Genomic DNA, 18766 nt, shown 5'->3' with positions numbered 1-18766 from the left:
TTAGAGGTCTCAACTGAAACAGGGGTCCCATTGTGCTAAACACTGTACATACACATAGTGCGAGACAGGCCCTGCCCTGAAGAGTTCACATTCTAAATAGACAAGACAGACAAAGACGGGAGTATGTAGCATTGTAGCTGTGTCAGTCCCAGGATATGAGAGAGACAAGGGGGTGAGGGAATCCCTTTTATTGTACCAACTTCGGTTGGTGGGAGAGACAAGCTTTGAGCTCTCAGAGAGCTCTTCTTCAGGTGAGGCCTAATCCTCACTGGCGAGATGAACCTTGTGAGAAATAAATGTATAAGAGGTGAGATTTTTAGCTTGAATGTGTGGGGGAGCCATGCGTCCGAGTGCACACCCCCTGTGTGGTAATAAGTGAAGTTCTCCTCTTTCTGAGCCCCCTGCTTGGCAGCATGCAGAGAACTGGAGGAGGCAGGACGTCAGTAAGGCTGGGAAATTGCTGCTAAATGGATCCTCTTGTCTCTCTCCCACACACTCTCTGGTGGGAGGATGGAAACAGCCTGCATATGCTGTTTCAGCAAAGCCGTCATTCAGCCTGGGAAGAAGCAGTCTTCCTTGCTTGCTCTTGTGCACTTGGTGTCCACACTGGGGGCTGGGATCTTGATTTTAGCCTAAGATTGCTTTCCTGCTCCCTCTGAATTCAGTGTCAAAGCTCCCAGGGTCTTCAGGGGGAGCAGGATTAAGGCCTGAACCCTGCATTGTTCCCACTAAGCAAGAGGAGTACATTTTAATTGTTTCCTCCTAGGGTTTCAAAGATCCTGTTTACCGGGCCCGGAGAAAGGAGTTTGCTGACATCGCCTACAACTACAGACAGTGAGTGTGCACCACACGGGCAGGAGAGACACTAGTCACACAAGTGAATGCTTCCCACCCTGTCACTGCCCTTTCATCACCGCAACAACAAATTCTTGTCAGGGATTTCCTTTTTGCCGTTGGCTCCTTCTTTCTTGGCGTGTGTTTAAATCTTCCGGTAAATGCATTTATCCAAAATTACAGCAAAACAAAAGTAAATTGCTCAAGGCGGAAATTCAAATGAGAACATGTCCCCTCACCACACTCCAGCACCGAGCTTTGTTGTCTAATTGTACAACAGTGTCACATGCTACTACAAAGACCCGAGCACTGAATAAAGCAGCTTCTGGTATTCTCCATATTAAACAGTGGAGAGGGGGAGAGTGTATATAATTTACAGTAAAGGAGCTGCACACACTATTAAAATAATGAATAACTTATGGTCCTCTCGTTAATCCAGTGCTTGTTACTCTACTTTTATCATGTCTGATCCAGCTGCATTGAGCAATTTAGGTTCTCATTTCACAAGCAAAATAAACAAATGAAGCAGATCCACTTCCCTAGGATAGACTTCATTTTGTTTTCTGCTTTTTATTTCTCTTTCTGTTCACGGTCAAATCTGAATGACAATAGGAACTAAAACTCTCCCCCAAAGTCATTCACGCTTTTCTATTATACCTAATGGGCCCAACTCTTGCAGTCGATGGTAAGGCTCTCTTTGACTTCAAAGGATTAGACCAAGTGTTTCATGATTTTTAAACCATTATTATTATTATTTTATTGTATTAATTTTACTTAGGGTCCCACCGTGCAGGCTGTTGTACAAACACAGAACAGAAAGACAGTCCCTGCCCCAAAGCACTTACAATCTAAGCTACAAAACAAAAGATGCAACCTCTCTGTTTAATTACTTGAAAGGAGTCAAAGAAATCAGAGAGGAACCTGCTTGCTGCCTAGAAAGTTTGGGTAAGCCTATATGGCCAGGTTCTGATCTTAGTTACAGAGATACATCCCCACTTACAGGAATATGTGGAATTGTAGCCTTTGTAACTGAGAGCAGAATTTGTCCCTTACTTTGCAGACTTCAGCCAAATTTTATATAAAAATGATAGAACAAGTATCAAAAATAGCTATTACCAAACCTGAAACAAGTTCGGAGGATGAGACCCCACAGTATTACTAAGATGTGTCCATATCAGGAGACAGACCGGGCTGGGATTTTATGCGTTTACTTCGTATTCTATCAGGAGTTCTTGAGCTCCATGCTTTTAAATAATAGAATAATAATAGAACAGTGACAAGATGGCAAAGAAATTTGGCTTTTTTTGGATTTTGCACAAAGAAGAAGGGGCACTGTGTAGACCCCTCTGGACCCACCCTGGGCCAGCCAGCCAGCCACCCAGTAACCGCACGCTCAGACCCTGAGCCCTGCAGAGATGACCTGTTGCAGGTTCAGCAGAGGAGTGAGAAACAGTGCTATGAAGGCAGCTGAGTTCCCATCTGTGTAAAAAGGGGCAGATCCAGGCACAGAGGGTCCCCTGTGAACTTGGAACTTGTTGGGGTTGATGGGAAGGTTGATGGGCCTTTAAAGGGTAACTATAAAATCCAGGTGCCATTACCTCTAAAAATCAGCTACATGAAGTGGGACAGCCATGTAATGAACGGATTCACACTCTCTTGTCCTCTTTTCCTTTGATCTCTCCCCCCCCCAGCCTGTTGCTTTCCCCTGACGTGTCTTTTCTGCCCATATCTGCTGCTTGTTTGACTTTCTCCTCTCCTTTGCTCCTTTTTCTTTTTTCATTTTATTCTTATCCTTCCCCAGCGTGAATTCCTACTTCCCTGCCTTCCCTCTCCCTTGCTTTTGGCTCCCTTTTCTCTTGCTTCCTTCCCTAGTCCCTGCCCTATTGATCTCTGGGACCTTTTGATTGATATTTGAAAGTGTGCTAAGCCTCTGCTTCCTTCTCCAGCCCTGTGAAGGTGGCCCAAAGATTAATTAGGAACAATGAGTGCTGTAGGAACAGCAGTGGTCCCCCAGCAATCTTAATAATTCAAGAGCATGTTTAAAGCTCCATAGATCAAGGAGGACTGATGCACACAGGCAGAAAATTACAGAGTTACTGGGGAGCTGCCCCCAGGCCGAAGTTAAAATGAGAGAGTGGGAGGCGGTGGGGTATCACTGGAGTTTAACAATGAACCTCAGGGCTTGGAAAGCCCTCGCATTATTCCAGTAGTGCTGCTAACCCTATTAAGTTGCTTAAAACTCTTTGATTTTAAAAGCTGGGGGATTCACCTATGGCCCTTTTCTTTATTGCTAAGGAATCTTCCTCCCCCCGATTAATTCCAAGGCAATAGGGCCAAATTCATGGTTCATGGTGCCTAACTCTTGTTAACATCAGCATGAGCTCCATGAACATGTGATTGAGGCAGAATTTGACCCAGGGGTTATTCATTTTTTTAAATCAAATTTACCAAAATCTGCATTTAGTGATGATTAGGAGCATCTCCAAGATACTTAAACCAGTAAGAGCTGTGCATCTTCAGAACTGATGTTTTCCTGACCACAGTAGGAACGTCAGAACAAATCAATAGGCATGAAATGCAACAACCTTCCGCACATCAGTAAAGGAAAATCAATGAAAGACAGCAGCCAGTGAATTTTGCTAGCAGATCAGCAGCAGCAGCAAAATAAACACAGTTTATTTTTGCGACACTGGAACCAAAAGGCTGCAACTGAGATCAGGCCCCCATTGTGCCAGGCAGTGAACAAACACAGGGGAAGAGACAACCTCTGCCCTTAAGAGTGTACAATCTAAATGACAGCGTAGCTCAACTGAATTCAGTAGAGTTATTCCATCACATTGTTTTCTCTCTTGCTGTGTATGAGAAGAGGGATTTTCGTCACTCGCACCAACTCCTGTCCAGCTCCAGGTGGGAATACAAGCACAGATGTTGGTGACACAACACACTTCTTTATATTGCTGGTTTAAGGTGTATCCATTTCACTGTGGATTAAAAATGCTCTTTGCTTTACAGTGGGCAGCCTATTCCTAAAGTGACTTACACAGAGGAAGAAAAGAAAACGTGGGGCATAGTCTTCAGGGAGCTGAAGACTCTCTATCCAACTCACGCTTGCTATGAACACAACCACGTGTTTCCGCTACTGGAAAAATACTGTGGCTACCAGGAGGATAATATTCCACAACTTGAAGATGTTTCAAGATTCTTGCAAAGTAGGTTTGTGTTAAAATAGCCCAATAGGGAAGAAGGATAGTCCAGCTGTTAGGGTGTTAGCCTGAGACTTGAGAGCCCTAGGTTAAATTTCCTGCTCTGCCACAGACTTTGTGTGACCTTAGGAAAATCACTTAGTTACTCTCTGCCTCAGGGCCTCACCTGTGAAATATAATCATAGAATTCATAGAATCATAGAATATCAGGGTTGGAAGGGACCTCAGGAGGTCATCTAGTCCAACCCCCTGCTCGAAGCAGGACCATATAGGGATAATAGAATAGGGATAAAAGAACTCCCCTATCTTACAGGCATGTGTCGAGGACGAATATATTAAAGACTGTGAGGCACAGAGATACTGTGATGACGGTATCCATGTAAGTTCCTTAGGCAGGTAGGGAGTTCTCCTCTATTTGTTACCCAAGCTTATAATTAAGAGAGAAATCTGATGCAAAGCTCTGTCCAGTTCCCAGGACCCAAAGGAGAGGCATAAACCAAGTCCAATAGACTTTTTTAAATGGACCCTTTTTCTCCCTAAAGCCTGCACTGGATTCCGCTTACGCCCTGTGGCTGGCCTGCTGTCTTCTCGGGATTTCCTGGCTGGTTTGGCATTTAGAGTGTTTCACTCTACACAGTACATCCGCCATGGATCTAAACCAATGTACACACCAGAACCGTAAGTACTTTGGCACACAAGGTAGACAGGGCTGCATAAGCTGCAGAGGTTAACTATGCAGTTGGGTTAGTAAATAATAACTGCAGTTAATACTATTGTTAATAATTAGGGCCCTACCAAATTCACAGTCCATTTTGGTCAATTTCACGGTCATAGGATTTTAAAAATCATAAGTGTCATGGTTGCAGCTATTTAAATCTGAAACTCCACAGTGTTGTAATTGTAGGGGTCCTGATCCTAAAAGGAGTTGTGGGAGGGTCTCAAGGTTATTGTAGGGGGGGTTGCGGTACTGCTACCCTCACTTCTGCACTGCTGCTGGCGGTGCCTCTGCCTTCAGAGTTGGGCGCCTGGCCAACAACCACTGCTCTCCAGCCACCCAGCTCTGAAGGCAGCGCAAAAGTCAGGGTGGCAAAACCGTGACCCCTGCAACTCCCTTTTGGGCCAGGACCCCCAGTTTGAGAAACACTGGTCTCCCCTATGAAATCTGTATAGTATAGGGTAAAAGCACACAAAAGACCAGATTTCACGGCCCGTGACGCATTTTTCATGGCCATGAATTTGGTAGGGCCCTATTAATAATATACCATCCTCATGGCAAAGCATGACCCTGTGCCATATTGAGGTATCCACATTATATTGTTGCTCTCAGCTGAACATTTTAGAAGGGATTTCTAGTCTCCTTAGCGAGACAGAGTAGGTCTGTCTCTGCAAGCTGTCCCTTCTTGAACTGAACAGCGTCACTAACTGACTATCAGAGATCTCTTATTCTTCCTTCTTGCCACATTTACATTCCTTTATGCCTTTCTCGCCTCCTTTCATCTCCATCTTTAATTCTCTCTCTCTCTCTCCATTTTTCCTTTGGTCTTGCTAACTCTACCTTGTGTTTATTTTCTTTCTCTTTTTCCTTAAAAAAAATCTGGGGTTTTTTCTGTTTCTCCTTTCCCCTTTATTTCTTTACTTCCTACTCCTCTCTTCACTTCCTCCTTTCCCTTCATTTTTTCCTCACCTCATTCTTCTTTCTTCCCTCTCTCGTTTCTTCTCAGTCTAGGTTAAATTTGTCTCCTTCCCTTGCACAAAACCAGAGTTAAACCATTTTGTGCAGTGGGTGTTATCCTCCCACACAACCCTACCTGCAAATTGAAGGCAACTTCACAGTCCCTCAAGAGCCATTACTCCAGTCCCGGTTCTGCAATAGTGGATGTGAACCCTGTTCTCCCCTTTCACAGGGGCTTGGGGCCAGTGACGCCTCATACCTGCAGACCCACTGGCCACCTCCCTGTCCCTAGCCTGCACTACTCCACTTCCCTCCATGATGATCTATGTGGAGCCCTGCTCTGCTGTGTACAACTTACCGTGTGCCCCTGCATGTCCATTCTGTAGCTGCCCACCCCCTGCACAACAGAGTTGTATAGAGCGTCTTCCACAGCCCCTGTGCTGCCTGGAGAATCTCCGCCTCCTCCCTCTTTCCTTCTTCCTTCCTATTTTACTTTTCTCCCCCACCCAATCCTTTCTGCCAGGGATATGGCAAAGCTGCACACCCCCTCACCACTTCCTCTCTGCCTTTCCAACTACCAGCAACCCCTAGTCCCGCTCTCCCTGAAACACATGCTCTGGCCATCTGGGAGCTTTAAGCACAAGAATTGCAGCTTTGGCAAACCGCCACATGCGTAGGAGTGTGAAGGGAAGTCTGCCAGCGGGAGGCTGCAGCAGCGCAAGAAGTGAGTGGCACAGGTCAAAGCGGGCTTGGCCAGGCAGATTCCAAAGTGCATCCCCTCAACAGCCCGGTCAGCTTGCTTCCTGTGAGGCCACATGATAAACTAAAGCTGCCCCCTACTTCCATGGCTGAAAAGTCCATGTGAGGGTAAGAACTCCAACACAGCATCTCCTCCTGCAGGGAGAATCCCCTCTGGGCTGCAGGGGCCCAGGGTGGTGCAGGAAGGTATAGTTTACACCTACAGGTGTTGGCTTCAGTAAACTTGGCCCAGGAATTCAAAGAGAGTTATGTTCATCCTGTGCAAAGGGCTGGCACAAAGCCTCTGCACTTATTTTGTGGGATTTAAGTGGTGCATAGGTCTTGAGCTGCTTCTCTGTGCAGGGCTGAATATACAAGGTATATTTTACTTACGGCCAAGATTTGCTTTACTGTTCCCTTCTTCAGCTGTTAGCAGTGATTATTGTTAAAAAAATGAAAAGGGAGAACGGTCCAGTGGCTAGGGCACTAGCCTAGGATTTGGGAGATCTGCTCCCAATTTCCTGCTTTGCCACAAAGTGCCTGTGTGACCTTGGGCAAATCACTTAGTTTCCCCAGGCCTTAGCGCCTCTTCTGTGAAATATGGGAAATAGTACTTCCCTTCCTCACAGGGCTGTTGTGAGCATAAATTTGTTATAAATTGTGAGAGACCCATATAGCACAGTAGTGTGGGCTCCAGAAGTACCTGAGATAGAAATTCCTTTCCCTCTGGATCTTGGGCATTTCTCTCTAATATGATTTCTTCTCTGTACACATGGACAGACTCTGACACTAGCGTGTCTACACTTTTTTTTTAAATAAAGTTAATTCATACAGCTTATTTTCTCTAGTGATGTTTGCCATGAGCTCCTAGGACATGTACCTCTGTTTGCTGACATTAGCTTTGCTCAATTTTCCCAGGTAAGTGCATACATTACTCTATCATTGTAACTTACGATGCCAGAAACTGGATAATTCAGAAAATTAGTAAAGGGTTACGGAGCTTTCAACTTCTAGCTTATTGTTTCAAATCTAGTTGAGGTCAGGTGAGTCAGTTTCCCATGTAAAAACAAGTATTTATTATCTGTCTGCTGTTCAGCAATTTATGTGAAAAGGTGTAGTTCTTTATGGACAGGTAAACATAATATTAATTGGCAGCTGCATTGGCAGATTCAACAAAGTTGCTAAGAACTGAATGGGCATAGAAAATGCACTCCCCTGTCTCCTAGAAGTGATCCCTTCAGTCAGAGTTGAAGCACATAGGCCTATCTGTTATGCAAAGTATGTAATGTGATTTAAAATTTTGCTTTACATACATTTAAGTAGGATCTGTTTTATTTATTGTTTAAAAAATTAGACTTAGTTCACGCAAAAAACCCTAGTGTATACAAAATATAGATTTCTTTGTTGTGTAGTTTTGGTTTTTGAATCCATATCCCTTGTAACAGGCTGATAGTGTTTGCCTAACACCCTCTTAGCAGGTGTTAATCCTGCTTAGAAAGGGTTAAATGGTATCTGAGTCAGATGACTTGTTACCCCACTCTGATATACAGGAGTTGGAGTGACTTGGGCGTCAGAGTAGCTGAGGTGAGGTAAGATTGGAACCCTCAGAGCCGTCAAACCTGGTGGAGAAAATTTGAGCTGCTACTTTGTATTGTATGTTGTTAATTTTTAATTTCTCTGTTAATCGCACCAAACCTCAGGAAGGGACTGAGCTTTTGGCTATATCTTCACTGCAACAAAGGGTGTGTTTGTACATCAAGATAGCTAAGTCAGTGTAAATCCTAGCTGAAACAAGGCACAGATAGTCTTTACCTTGGTGTAGTAAGTGGAGGTCAACCCTGTTACCCCTAAGTCCCCCAACCCCCACATGTGCACACACTCCCACAGCCCTGGGGTTTACCTTGACTAGCTACATCGAGGCAAAAGCAGCCTCTGCCTTGTCTCCTGCTAGGATTTTACATCAAGATAGCCCTCTTTTTTTGCAGTGAGGACATAGCCTTTGACTCTGCAGCATGCAGTCTGTGTTTTAGAGCAAGTTAGCTATACACATTCTTGAGTTGGGCTTGTATTTTTTTCTGCACTTTGGGTATTTTACACCCATGTGGATGTCTCTGTGGTTCAAACTCACAGTTAGCTCCTGAGATAAGAGTAGGTTCTTTTCACACTGTGTCCCTAGCATCTGGAACCATTTCATATGAGCTTATGGGGAAGCAATTTTAGGTGACAAATCTGTGGAACTGTCCCAGATTGAGGTGTCATTAGAGGAGGTTCTGGAACAAATTGATAAGCTAAACAGTAATAGGTCACCAGAACGAGATGGTATTCACCGAAGAGTTCTGAAGGAACTCAAATGTGAAATTGCAGAACTACTAACTGTAGTTTGTGACCTATCATTTAAAGCAGCTTCTGTACCAAATGACTGGAGAGTAGCTAAAGTGACGCCAATTTTTAAAAAGGGCTCCAGAGGTGACCCTGACAATTACAGGCCAGTAAGCCTGACTTTAGTACCGGGCAAACTGGTTGAAACTATAGTAAAGAACAACGTTGTCAGACAGCTGGATGAACATAATTTGTTGTGGAAGAGTCAGTATGATTTTTGTAAAGGGAAATCATGCCTCACCAATCTACTAGAATTCTTTGAGGGGGTCAACAAGCATGTGGACAAAGGAGATCCAGTGGATATAGTGTATTTAGATTTCCAGAAAGCCTTTGACAAGGTCCCTCACTGAAGGCTCTTAAGCAAAATAAGCAGTCATGGGATAAGAGGGAAGGTCCTCTCATGGATTGGTAACTGGTTAAAAGATAGGAAAGAAAGGGTAGGAATAAATGGTCAGTTTTCAGAATGGAGAGAGATAAATAGTGGTATCCCCCAGGGCTCTGTTCTGGGCCCAGTCCTATTTAGCATATTCATAAGTGATCTGGAAAAAGGGGTAAACAGTGAGGTGGCAAAATTTGCAGATGATGCAAAACTACTCAAGATAAGTCCCAGGCAGACTGCAAAGAGCTACAAAATGATTTGTCAAAACTGGGTGACTGGGCAACAAAATGGCAGATGGAATTCAATGTTGATAAATGCAAAGTAACGCACATTGGAAAACATAATCCCAGCTATACATATGAAATGAGGGGTCTACGTTAGCTGTTACTACTCAAGAAAGAGATCTGGGAGTCATTGTGGGTAGTTCTCTGAAAACATCCACACAATGTGCAGTGGCAGTCAAAAAAGTGAACAGAATATTGGGCATCATTAAGAAAGGGATAGATAGTAAGACAGAAAATATCATATTGCCTCTATATAAATCCATGGTATGCCCACATCTTGAATACTGCGTGCAGATGTGGTTGCCCCATCTCAGAAGAGATATATTGGAATTGGAAAAGGTTCAGAAAAGGGCAACAAAAATGATTAGGGGTATGGAATGGCTGCCGTATAAGGAGAGATTAATAAGACTGGGATTTTTCAGCTTGGAAAAGAGATGACAAAGGGGGGATATGATAGAGGTCTATAAAATCATGACGGGCATGGGGAAAGTAGATAAGGAAGTGTTATTTACTCCTTCTCATAACACAAGAACTAGGGGCCACCAAATGAAATTAATAGGCAGCAGGTTTAAAACAAACAAAAGGAATTATTTTTTCACACAACGCAAAGTCAACCTGTGGAACTCCTTGCCAGAGGATGTTGTGAAGGCCAAGTCTATAACAGGTTTCAAAAAAGAACTAGATAAGTTCATGGAGGATAGGTCCATCAATGGCTATTAGCCAGGATGGGCAGGGATGGTGTCCCTAGCCTCTGTTTGCCAAAAGCTGGGAATGGGCGACAGGGGATGAATCACTTGATGATTACCTGTTCTGTTCATTCCCTCTGGGGCACCTGGCATTGGCCACTGTCAGAAGACAGGATACTGGGCTAGATGGACCTTTGGTCTGACCCAGTATGGCCGTTCTTATGTTCTTATGTTCACTTTCCACCAGGGTCCACCAGAACAATGATAAATATTTAAAGTATCTGCTTTGTGGTTGACTTATCATCTTTTTATTGTAAGGTTCTGCTGGTTGCTTACTATTGGCCTGATCCAAAGCCTATTGAAGTCAATGGAAATGGGCTACATGCCAGGTCCAATGGGTCACACCATGCAAATGAAATTTAGACAGAGACCCTCATTAACTTCCATAGGGACTTCTGGTTAACAATTGCTGGTGCACTAGGGTAAGGTGTTCTGTTAACATTTGTGTGTGGTGGTGCTAGATGGTAATTAAAAAGTGAACAATGAAATAAGGCATATTAGAAGCAATGTTTGCACTAAACAGCTTGAAGAACAATGATTTATTATTGCAGGAAATTGGACTTGCATCCTTGGGAGCGCCGGATGAATACATTGAGAAACTTGCTACGGTAATTTAATACATTAGGATGGGATTTTGTAAAGCTCTCAGGCCCAGATCTTCAGAAGTTTTTTAGGCACCTGATTCCCATGGATTTCAATGGGTGAAGTGCCTCAATACCTTTTGAAGATCTGGGGTGGAGGGCTGGCCTAATTCTGCTTCCACTGAAGTCAGTGGTGGAATTTCCACTGAAGTCAGTGGTGGAATTGCCACTGACTTTAATGGAAGCAAAATTAAGCCAATGATAAGCACTTTGGAAAATCCCACCGGTAAACACTTGCCTTAATGGATACTAAGAATGCTTATCCTATCAGAGCCTTATTGACTTGACAGTTGTGATTAAACAAGAAGAGCCAGAGTATAGTTGCTCTAGCTGGACCCTTTCTGGTAAGGAGATACTGCAGTTACTTCATTTCTCCTGCAAATGGGCAGGAGGAGACAGCTTTTACAGCTGTTCTACTGGCCAAGGACTCTGCTCTTCCACCCTATGGTACAAATAACTCCCTCTGATGTCAATGGGAGTTACTCATACCCTACTGTGGGAGAGCTGAGACCCAGAGCTCTATGAACTCCAGCTGAAAGTCAAGCTGTGTTCTTTCTAGCTTAAGCAGCATAAGTAGGTTTGGCAGAATTCCACTTTTATTTGTTTCTTTTATAAATTTGACTGCTAATATTGATATTGATTTTTAAGCATTTTAAACATTTAAATTTTCACAGTTGCGCAAAATTTTGTTTTTTAAACTTTTTCATTTTTTGCCTATTTAAATTTTCACAGAAGTGGGAAATAATGGGGGGGGACAATTATTTAATGACAGTAGTAGACATTAAGGTTGAAAAATGCAAAGTGTTAACATCACATGTCAAAATATACAAAGTAAATATTCTTAAATCAAACTCTAGTAAGTTCTCAGGCAGCATTTTTCTTACTCCGCCGATCTGTAAATTTCAATTGTTATCTTTGGAAATATTTTTTCTTTGCCTTGTGCATGTACAGTGAAATTGATGTTTACCAACATTTACTGATAAAAATCTGCTCCTTCCAAGCCGAACCCTAAGCAATTGTCAGGGTTCTGCTAACAATTTAGTCTCTTTTGTTCTCCCCTGTCTCTGTAATATCTTGGTGCCCTACATGTGAAACAGGAAACAATTTGTTTCACTAAGGGAACAAAACTCAACATCTGTCAATGATTGACAATCCATATTACAATCCATTTCTCTCTCTGGCTCTGTTCTGCCAACAAATATAAAGGCTGTAAAAAATAACTTATTCTGTCAGGAAAGTAAGCAGATCTGGATACACACATGGCTATTTGGATGGCTTAAGTAGGACGTAAGTGAAACGTAGACCTAGTGCTGACCCTCTTCAAAGGGGTGAATTTCACTGAAAGAGAGCAGATCTGTTCAGTAAAAATGAACCATTTTAAAACAGTCTTTATTTAAAAACTTTATCTATGTAGCTATGGTTTAAATACTAACTTTATCTAGCAAATGTAAGTTCCAAATACTTAAAAATCAGTGCCACATGGTCAGATAGTGTTTGCTTAGAGAATCATCTATTTCTGTCTAATATTCATGTTAGGTCTATTGGTTTACGGTGGAATTTGGACTCTGTAAAGAAGGTGATGCAATAAAGGCCTATGGTGCTGGGCTGCTGTCTTCATTTGGCGAGTTGCAGGTTTGTTCCCAATAACGTCATAATAGCTACATGATTCATGGGTTTTTTTGATTACGTGTTTCTTATGTAAATGTTACTGTATCTTCACCTAGTGCTGTGCATCCAGATTGAATTAAATGGAGTACTATAATTCAATACAGCCAAATGTGAAGCCATACATCTAGAAAGAAAGAACGCAGGCCATACTTACAGGGTGGAGGACTGGGAAATGACTCTGAAAAAGACTTGGGGGTCATGGTGGACAATCAGCTGAACATGAGCTCCCAGTGTGATGCTGTGGACGAAAAGGCTAAAGCAATGCTTGGAGTCTTGAATAGGAGTAAGGAGGTTATATTACCTCTGTGTTAGGCACTGGTGCAACTGTTACTGAAATGCTGTATTCAGTTCAATTAAAGAAGGAAGTCAATAAATTGGAGAGGATTCAGAGAAGAGTTATGAGAATGATTAAAGTATTGTAAAACATGCTTTATAGCAGAGGGTCTCAAAGTGGGGGACCGGATCCCCAGGGGGGCATGGAGAAATGTCTGGGAGTGCAGCAGGGTTCGGGCCACCCCACATGGGAGGGAGTACCACTCAGCCCCTCCCCGCCCCCAGCTCTCCTCTGGTCCCACCCCCAGCCACATCCCTGGCTCCCGGCTCTGCGCTTGGCCCCATCCCCAACCTTGCTGTGGTTGTGCTCCCAGCCCCGTGCCAGCCCCCAGTGTGAGCTGCTGGCCCTGGCTCCATTCCCGGTCTGGGGCCAAGGCTGGGGGCAAGGCTGGGAGTAGAGCTGCACCTAGCCATGGGCCTGGCTGCAGCCCCCACCGCAGCCAGTCTGCGGCTCTACTCCCACTACCTCCACCAGCCTCGACCCCTGTCCGTGGCCCCACTCCCAGCCCCAGACCCACCCCCAGCTGCAGCCCCAGCCTCGGTCCCCTTACCCCATCCGTGTGTCCTCCCTCCTGGAGCCACTGCCCCGCTCCCTGCCCTGGGGCAGGTGCAGACAGGGGCAAAGGTGGACATAACTCTCAAAAGTTTGGGGACCACAGCTTTATAGTGATAGACTCAAGAAACTCAATCTATTTAGCTTATCAAAGAGACAGTTAAGGGGTGAGTTGACAGTCTTTAAGTATTTATGGGGACAACAAATATTTGATAGTGGGCTGTTCAATCTAGCAGAGAAAGGAGTAACACGAACCAATGCCTGGAAATTGAAGTTAGACAAATTCAGACTGGATAAGGCACAGAACTGAACAGTGAAGGTAGTTAACCATTGGAACAACTCACCAAGGATAGTGATGGATTCACCATCATTAGCAATTAGTATATCAAGATTGGATGTTTTTGCTAAAAAATCGGCTCTAATTCAAACAGATTTGGGGAAGTTCCATGGTTTGTGTTAAACAGGAGGGCTGGCCTTAGAATCTATGAATCTGTTATATTGCATAGAAGTCATATTTCGTAAATGGATCATTATCTTCATTTAGGGCCTGTTCCGCCTCACTTTGAACTCAATGGTCACATTCCTTTTGACTTCAATGGGAGGAAGAGTAGGTCCTGAATAACTGAACGTGTGCATATCTAAGTAACATTGTCCTCCTTCGTTATTCAAGCAAAACCACTTTTTAATGGAAAGAAATCTCTCACTCTTTCCATACAGTACTGTTTATCAGATAAACCTGAAATTCAATCCCTTAACCTGGAGAAGACTGCAGTCCAGAAATACCCAGTCACTGAGTTCCAGCCTGTTTACTATGTTGCTGAAAGTTTTAAAAATGCCAAGGAAAAAGTAAGGTAAAATAATCATTTCTCCATTATAGGCAATATCTTACACACACACATACCTCCCTGAGGCCTTTGTGGACCCTGCAGCTGAGGAGCATGTTCTCTGAAGTCTTGAAGTTTAAGAATTCTGGTCTGGCTTTTAAAAGCTTCTTTCAGCTTTTGCTCTGCATAAGAGGACTGTTTGAATGTGTTCTGTAGTCAGCTTGATAGCCCTGAAGGCTGAAGTCTTCAGTTTTTCTCAGAAGAGTGTGACGTAGGCAGTGATGCTACTCTACCAATCACATCCTGGGAAAATCCCTTCTAGGGATGAGAGAATAGTTCAGTCTCAATGCCCAGTCAAGCCTTGGCTTCTTGTAGTTGAGGCTAACAACAAAATCCCTGGGCCATGTTCGCCTTTCACAACAACTATTCTTTTCTGGTTCTGCTCAGTAGCTTCATCTGCTGCTCAAATCTTTTCCCCTTTTATTCCACAATGGAAACCCTTAATAATAAAAATAACTATTATTGTTTATTATTTATCTTACGCCTCATGTATATATTTCAAACTTGGGCTTTACACCGAAATAAGATAATTGCCTATTTCCTTCATGGGACTGTGTCACATCTGGGGTACAATCCAGACCAGAGAGAGATTGTGTCACTGCCTGCCCTGTAACCATGGGTGCCTTACAATACTTTACTGTTGTAGCTTCAAAACTAGGCCACTTACAAACAGCCTGACAGCATGAAGGTCTCACCCAGAGTGTGTGTGTGCATAGCTACAGCTTTGATCCAACAGCTCTGACCCCAGCAACCTGTCAGCAACACCCCAGTCACACTCTGGCTTCCGCCAGTCTGGGTTACTACTTTCAGGGTGACCCCAACACACTCCCAGTTCCAAATTTTCCCAAAAGCATGTATTCTGCACTGTCCAGCCCTCTCCTGGACAGTTCAGATATTAAAGGTCCATTGCCGCTGTAAAGGGTCAGTATTCAACAGTTTGCTACTTTAACTGGAGTTACCAAACAGTTCAATTTAAACACAGCACTGAATTGGTTCAGATTAAAAATAAAACAAGTTTATTAACAAAACAAGATAGGATTTTAAATGAGTTCAAGTATCAAGTACTATGGTTAGAAGAGAAATAAAAATAAAACTCTTTCTTAGTAGCTAAAACGTAACAAGCTACACTTCATTCAAAGTAAAATCCTCACACACATTCCCAGCAATATGGATGACCAAAATCTCAGGTCGGGATCTCCCCTCAATGTCAATGGTCTGGTTCTTTTGTCATCTTAGGTGAGAAAGAGAGAGATACCTTGGGGTTTTCTGCCCCTTTCTTTCATAGTCCAGTTAACCTTTGAAGTGGATTCTTCTGAGGGTTACTCCTCAAGGCAAAGTTTATTCAAACAGTAAAAAAGGTGACATTAAGTCTGGTGGTGAAGGAGGCTCCATGTACTTTCTTCTCAAACGTGTTTGCTGAAATGCTAATTTGCTTTGTTGCCTGCCATCTCCTCCCCCTGCTGTGTTGAGGACCTTATTTAATACTTATATGTATTACTGAGGTAAACACACACTTTAATTCAGTATAGTTCTGCCTGGGCAGAGCTGTGTGTTTTTGAACATGTGCCAATAATATTATACAGGGGAATTTCATAACTTTACATATCATGTTGCTACATGCCTTTCACCATGATATTATTGATCAGTGAGTTCTTAGTTTTCAAATGATACCTCACAAGGCATATTTTGTACAAAAATAATTAGAACAGTGTGAATACAAGGGAGACTGTGGTCACAGACTGCCTTTGTTTTTTTAGTCACCATTCTGTGTCTGAGCTAAGGTTTCCTACTTCTAGTGAAGCCCTTTGGCCTCTTACTGAGATCTGGAAGGAACATTCTTTTTCCTAGAATGTTGACACTTGCCCAGAAGGACCTGGACTGATACCACCAACCTTTGTCTTATAGACCACTGACTAGCCATCACACAATAATACGTTTAGGCCACGGTTCTGTGCAGAGTTCCACATGAACACAGGGGAGCAACCCATAAAGACTTCGGGTGGGATTGTGGCTTCAGTCACTACTAACGTGGCCTGAATTCAATCTGGAGTTTCTTCTTCTTTTGTATGGCTTGGATAGGTAGCAATGACTACAAATTTATATCTAGATTTGATTGCCAATACATTGCCACAGCAATGAGCTGGTGAATGTCCTTCAGACCCCCCGGGGACATTCAGATATGACATGCTCCATTGTGCCTGTTTACCACAGCCGCATGCAGGTGTTTGCCTCTGGAGTTGGGTTGCCTGGACATTGTGGAAGCCACGGCCCAAGGAGTGGAGCTGGCCACCTGGAAAGGATAGAGGAAAACACCTATGCCAGAAATACGCAAGGCTGAACATAATCATCAACAAATTTTATGTCAATATTCAACTATGAGCCATAACTGTGTGCATTTGTGGGGGGTGGGAATGAAGGACTTTATTTATAGAATAAATTTGATAGAATAAATTAACACAGGAGTTGCTGCTGTAGAATTTGGTCCAGCTTTACCACAGAGTACATGAGGCCCTTGGTTTTGGTAGCCTATTACCTCCCCTCTTTGTCTCTCAAACTTTTTGAAGTAACAGAGCTGTAGGTGACTTGAGAAGCCCAGCCATTTTCCAAGGCAAGTTATTAATCTGGTATAACTTCAGTGAGAGAGCTTTGGCAAATGACAGGTGTTCTGCCACAATTATTGGACCAGATCTTCAGCTCCAGTATATAAGTGCCAGACCAAGAGGCTGTAAAGCAATCCTAATCCCACAGCTGAGGACTCCCCTGGCAAGGCTGAGAAAAAAGTGTGGCCAGAATGAAACTGCGCTCCAGTGATCTCTGACCGGCTTTCCAGCACCTTGGAGGCTGCTACCAGCTATCAGAAGTTAGACAAGCTCTGAGATTGCTCTAATGCATGTCAAGGTCTGCAACCCCAAGGACTGCAAAACTGGATCAGGGAATCACATTCTGCATTAGTAATAGGAAAATGGGGATTTAAAGTCTGGGAAATGATGACACCTGCTCACTGGGTTAAATCAGCAGCAGCCAGTATTACTCCTATAATAGCATGGTAAATACTGCATAATGGGGTCTGTTTGAAAAAATGAAGGGTGGTTAATAAATGACACACCTATAGCAAAGCCTCCCAGGTCAGCCTCAAGGATATTGCTAAAGCATTGGAGAATACTGTTGCTGCCTAGTCACGGAGTAGGTCTTTAGTTACTTTACCACATTGGCTTCCCTATCCTTCACATCAATAAAAGCTCCTCCCAACTCAAAGGAGCAGGTTACTTAAAAAGAAGCAGTTGTTTTCATAAAGGTGTTTGTCTTTTCTCCTTCAGGAGATTTGCTTCAACAATCCCTCGACCTTTCTCGGTTCGCTACAATCCATACACCCAGAGAATTGAAGTCTTGGACAATGCAAAGCAGTTGAAGAATTTAGCTGAGTCCATCAGCAGTAAGCAATTGCAGTTTTGTTATATTAGATTCCTCAAAAGCTAGGACTTGAATGGGGAGAAGTGTTTTTCTCCTGTCTCCGTTAAAGACCTGATTCTCACTCCAGTGGGAATTTGATCAGGTCCTAAATATTTCCTTTATGGTGTATAAAAACTGCTTCCTAATTTCACCCGTCCCCCAAAGAAGTTTGCCCACTTTATTGTTTGCTTTTTATATTGGAAATATCACATCTTGATGTTATTCCTTTTGCTGGAGGGCTTTGGCAAAGTTTGGAGGACTGGTTGGTGATAACACAGGAGGATGAAACCAGAGTTGTGGCTCTCTCTGCCCCCAGTGAGGAAAAGGGGATATTCACAGCCTTAGACCATTTGGATTTTCTTTCATCATTCCAGGATGAGCAGTTCTTTCCAATTGACTGGCTGGACTGCTCAGAGCCAGCATCCCTGATCTTACACAGCATCTATGGCTGATAAAACTCCAGATATAAGGCTGATCCTGCTGTCTGTACTCATACAAAACATCCATTTAAGTTAATGTGCCCAGTCTATCACCCGCCTCTTTGGTCTCATTCTTTCAGGGAATGAAAATATGGCTGTGCTGTAGTTCCACTGAAATGTATAGAACAGGCTGTAAGACTAACAGGACAAACACTGATTTTTGCTATTTCATGTGCAGGTGAGATGGGAACTCTTTGCAGTGCCCTCAAGAAGATACAATGAAGGTTTTCTCAGAGTCCTCTCTTCCAAGAGCAACTTGCTGAAGTGACTATATGCAAATGCCAATAATATTCTAGCTATTTCACATTATCACTCTATTGAATGTGTGAATGTTTATGATATATATACATACACACACACACACACATACACATATATATTACTTAATATAGCTTAGCAAAAAAAGGGGCTTCTGTGGGTGACTCTGTGCTCTCTTTGGTTGCATATCATAATTCTGTTTAAAATTCACCCCCGCCCTGGGTGATTGTCCATGGCCTGCACATCTTTTCTGTCTGAATCCTGG

At 43.3% G+C, this 18766-nt stretch overlaps 1 protein-coding gene across 1 annotated transcript in view; it reads left to right on the top strand.

Annotated features, from left to right (window-relative positions):
- The window catches only part of PAH (phenylalanine hydroxylase), a 46901-nt gene extending 28388 nt beyond the window's left edge, over nt 1-18513 (top strand). Inside the window, exons 4-12 of the mRNA XM_074949740.1 lie at nt 767-834; nt 3847-4043; nt 4580-4715; nt 7296-7365; nt 10787-10843; nt 12413-12508; nt 14148-14281; nt 17632-17747; nt 18422-18513. Coding sequence (XP_074805841.1) covers nt 767-834; nt 3847-4043; nt 4580-4715; nt 7296-7365; nt 10787-10843; nt 12413-12508; nt 14148-14281; nt 17632-17747; nt 18422-18465 — 918 coding nt within the window. The 3' untranslated portion in view covers nt 18466-18513. The remainder of the gene's footprint in view (nt 1-766; nt 835-3846; nt 4044-4579; nt 4716-7295; nt 7366-10786; nt 10844-12412; nt 12509-14147; nt 14282-17631; nt 17748-18421) is intronic.
- The last annotated feature ends 253 nt before the right edge of the window (nt 18514-18766 follow it).

Source organism: Natator depressus, chromosome 1, assembly GCF_965152275.1.
Source record: "Natator depressus isolate rNatDep1 chromosome 1, rNatDep2.hap1, whole genome shotgun sequence".
NCBI classification, from domain to species: Eukaryota; Metazoa; Chordata; order Testudines; family Cheloniidae; genus Natator; species Natator depressus.
The sequence above is the reverse complement of the archived record's forward strand: the minus strand, read 5'-3'. Positions and strand labels throughout refer to the sequence as shown.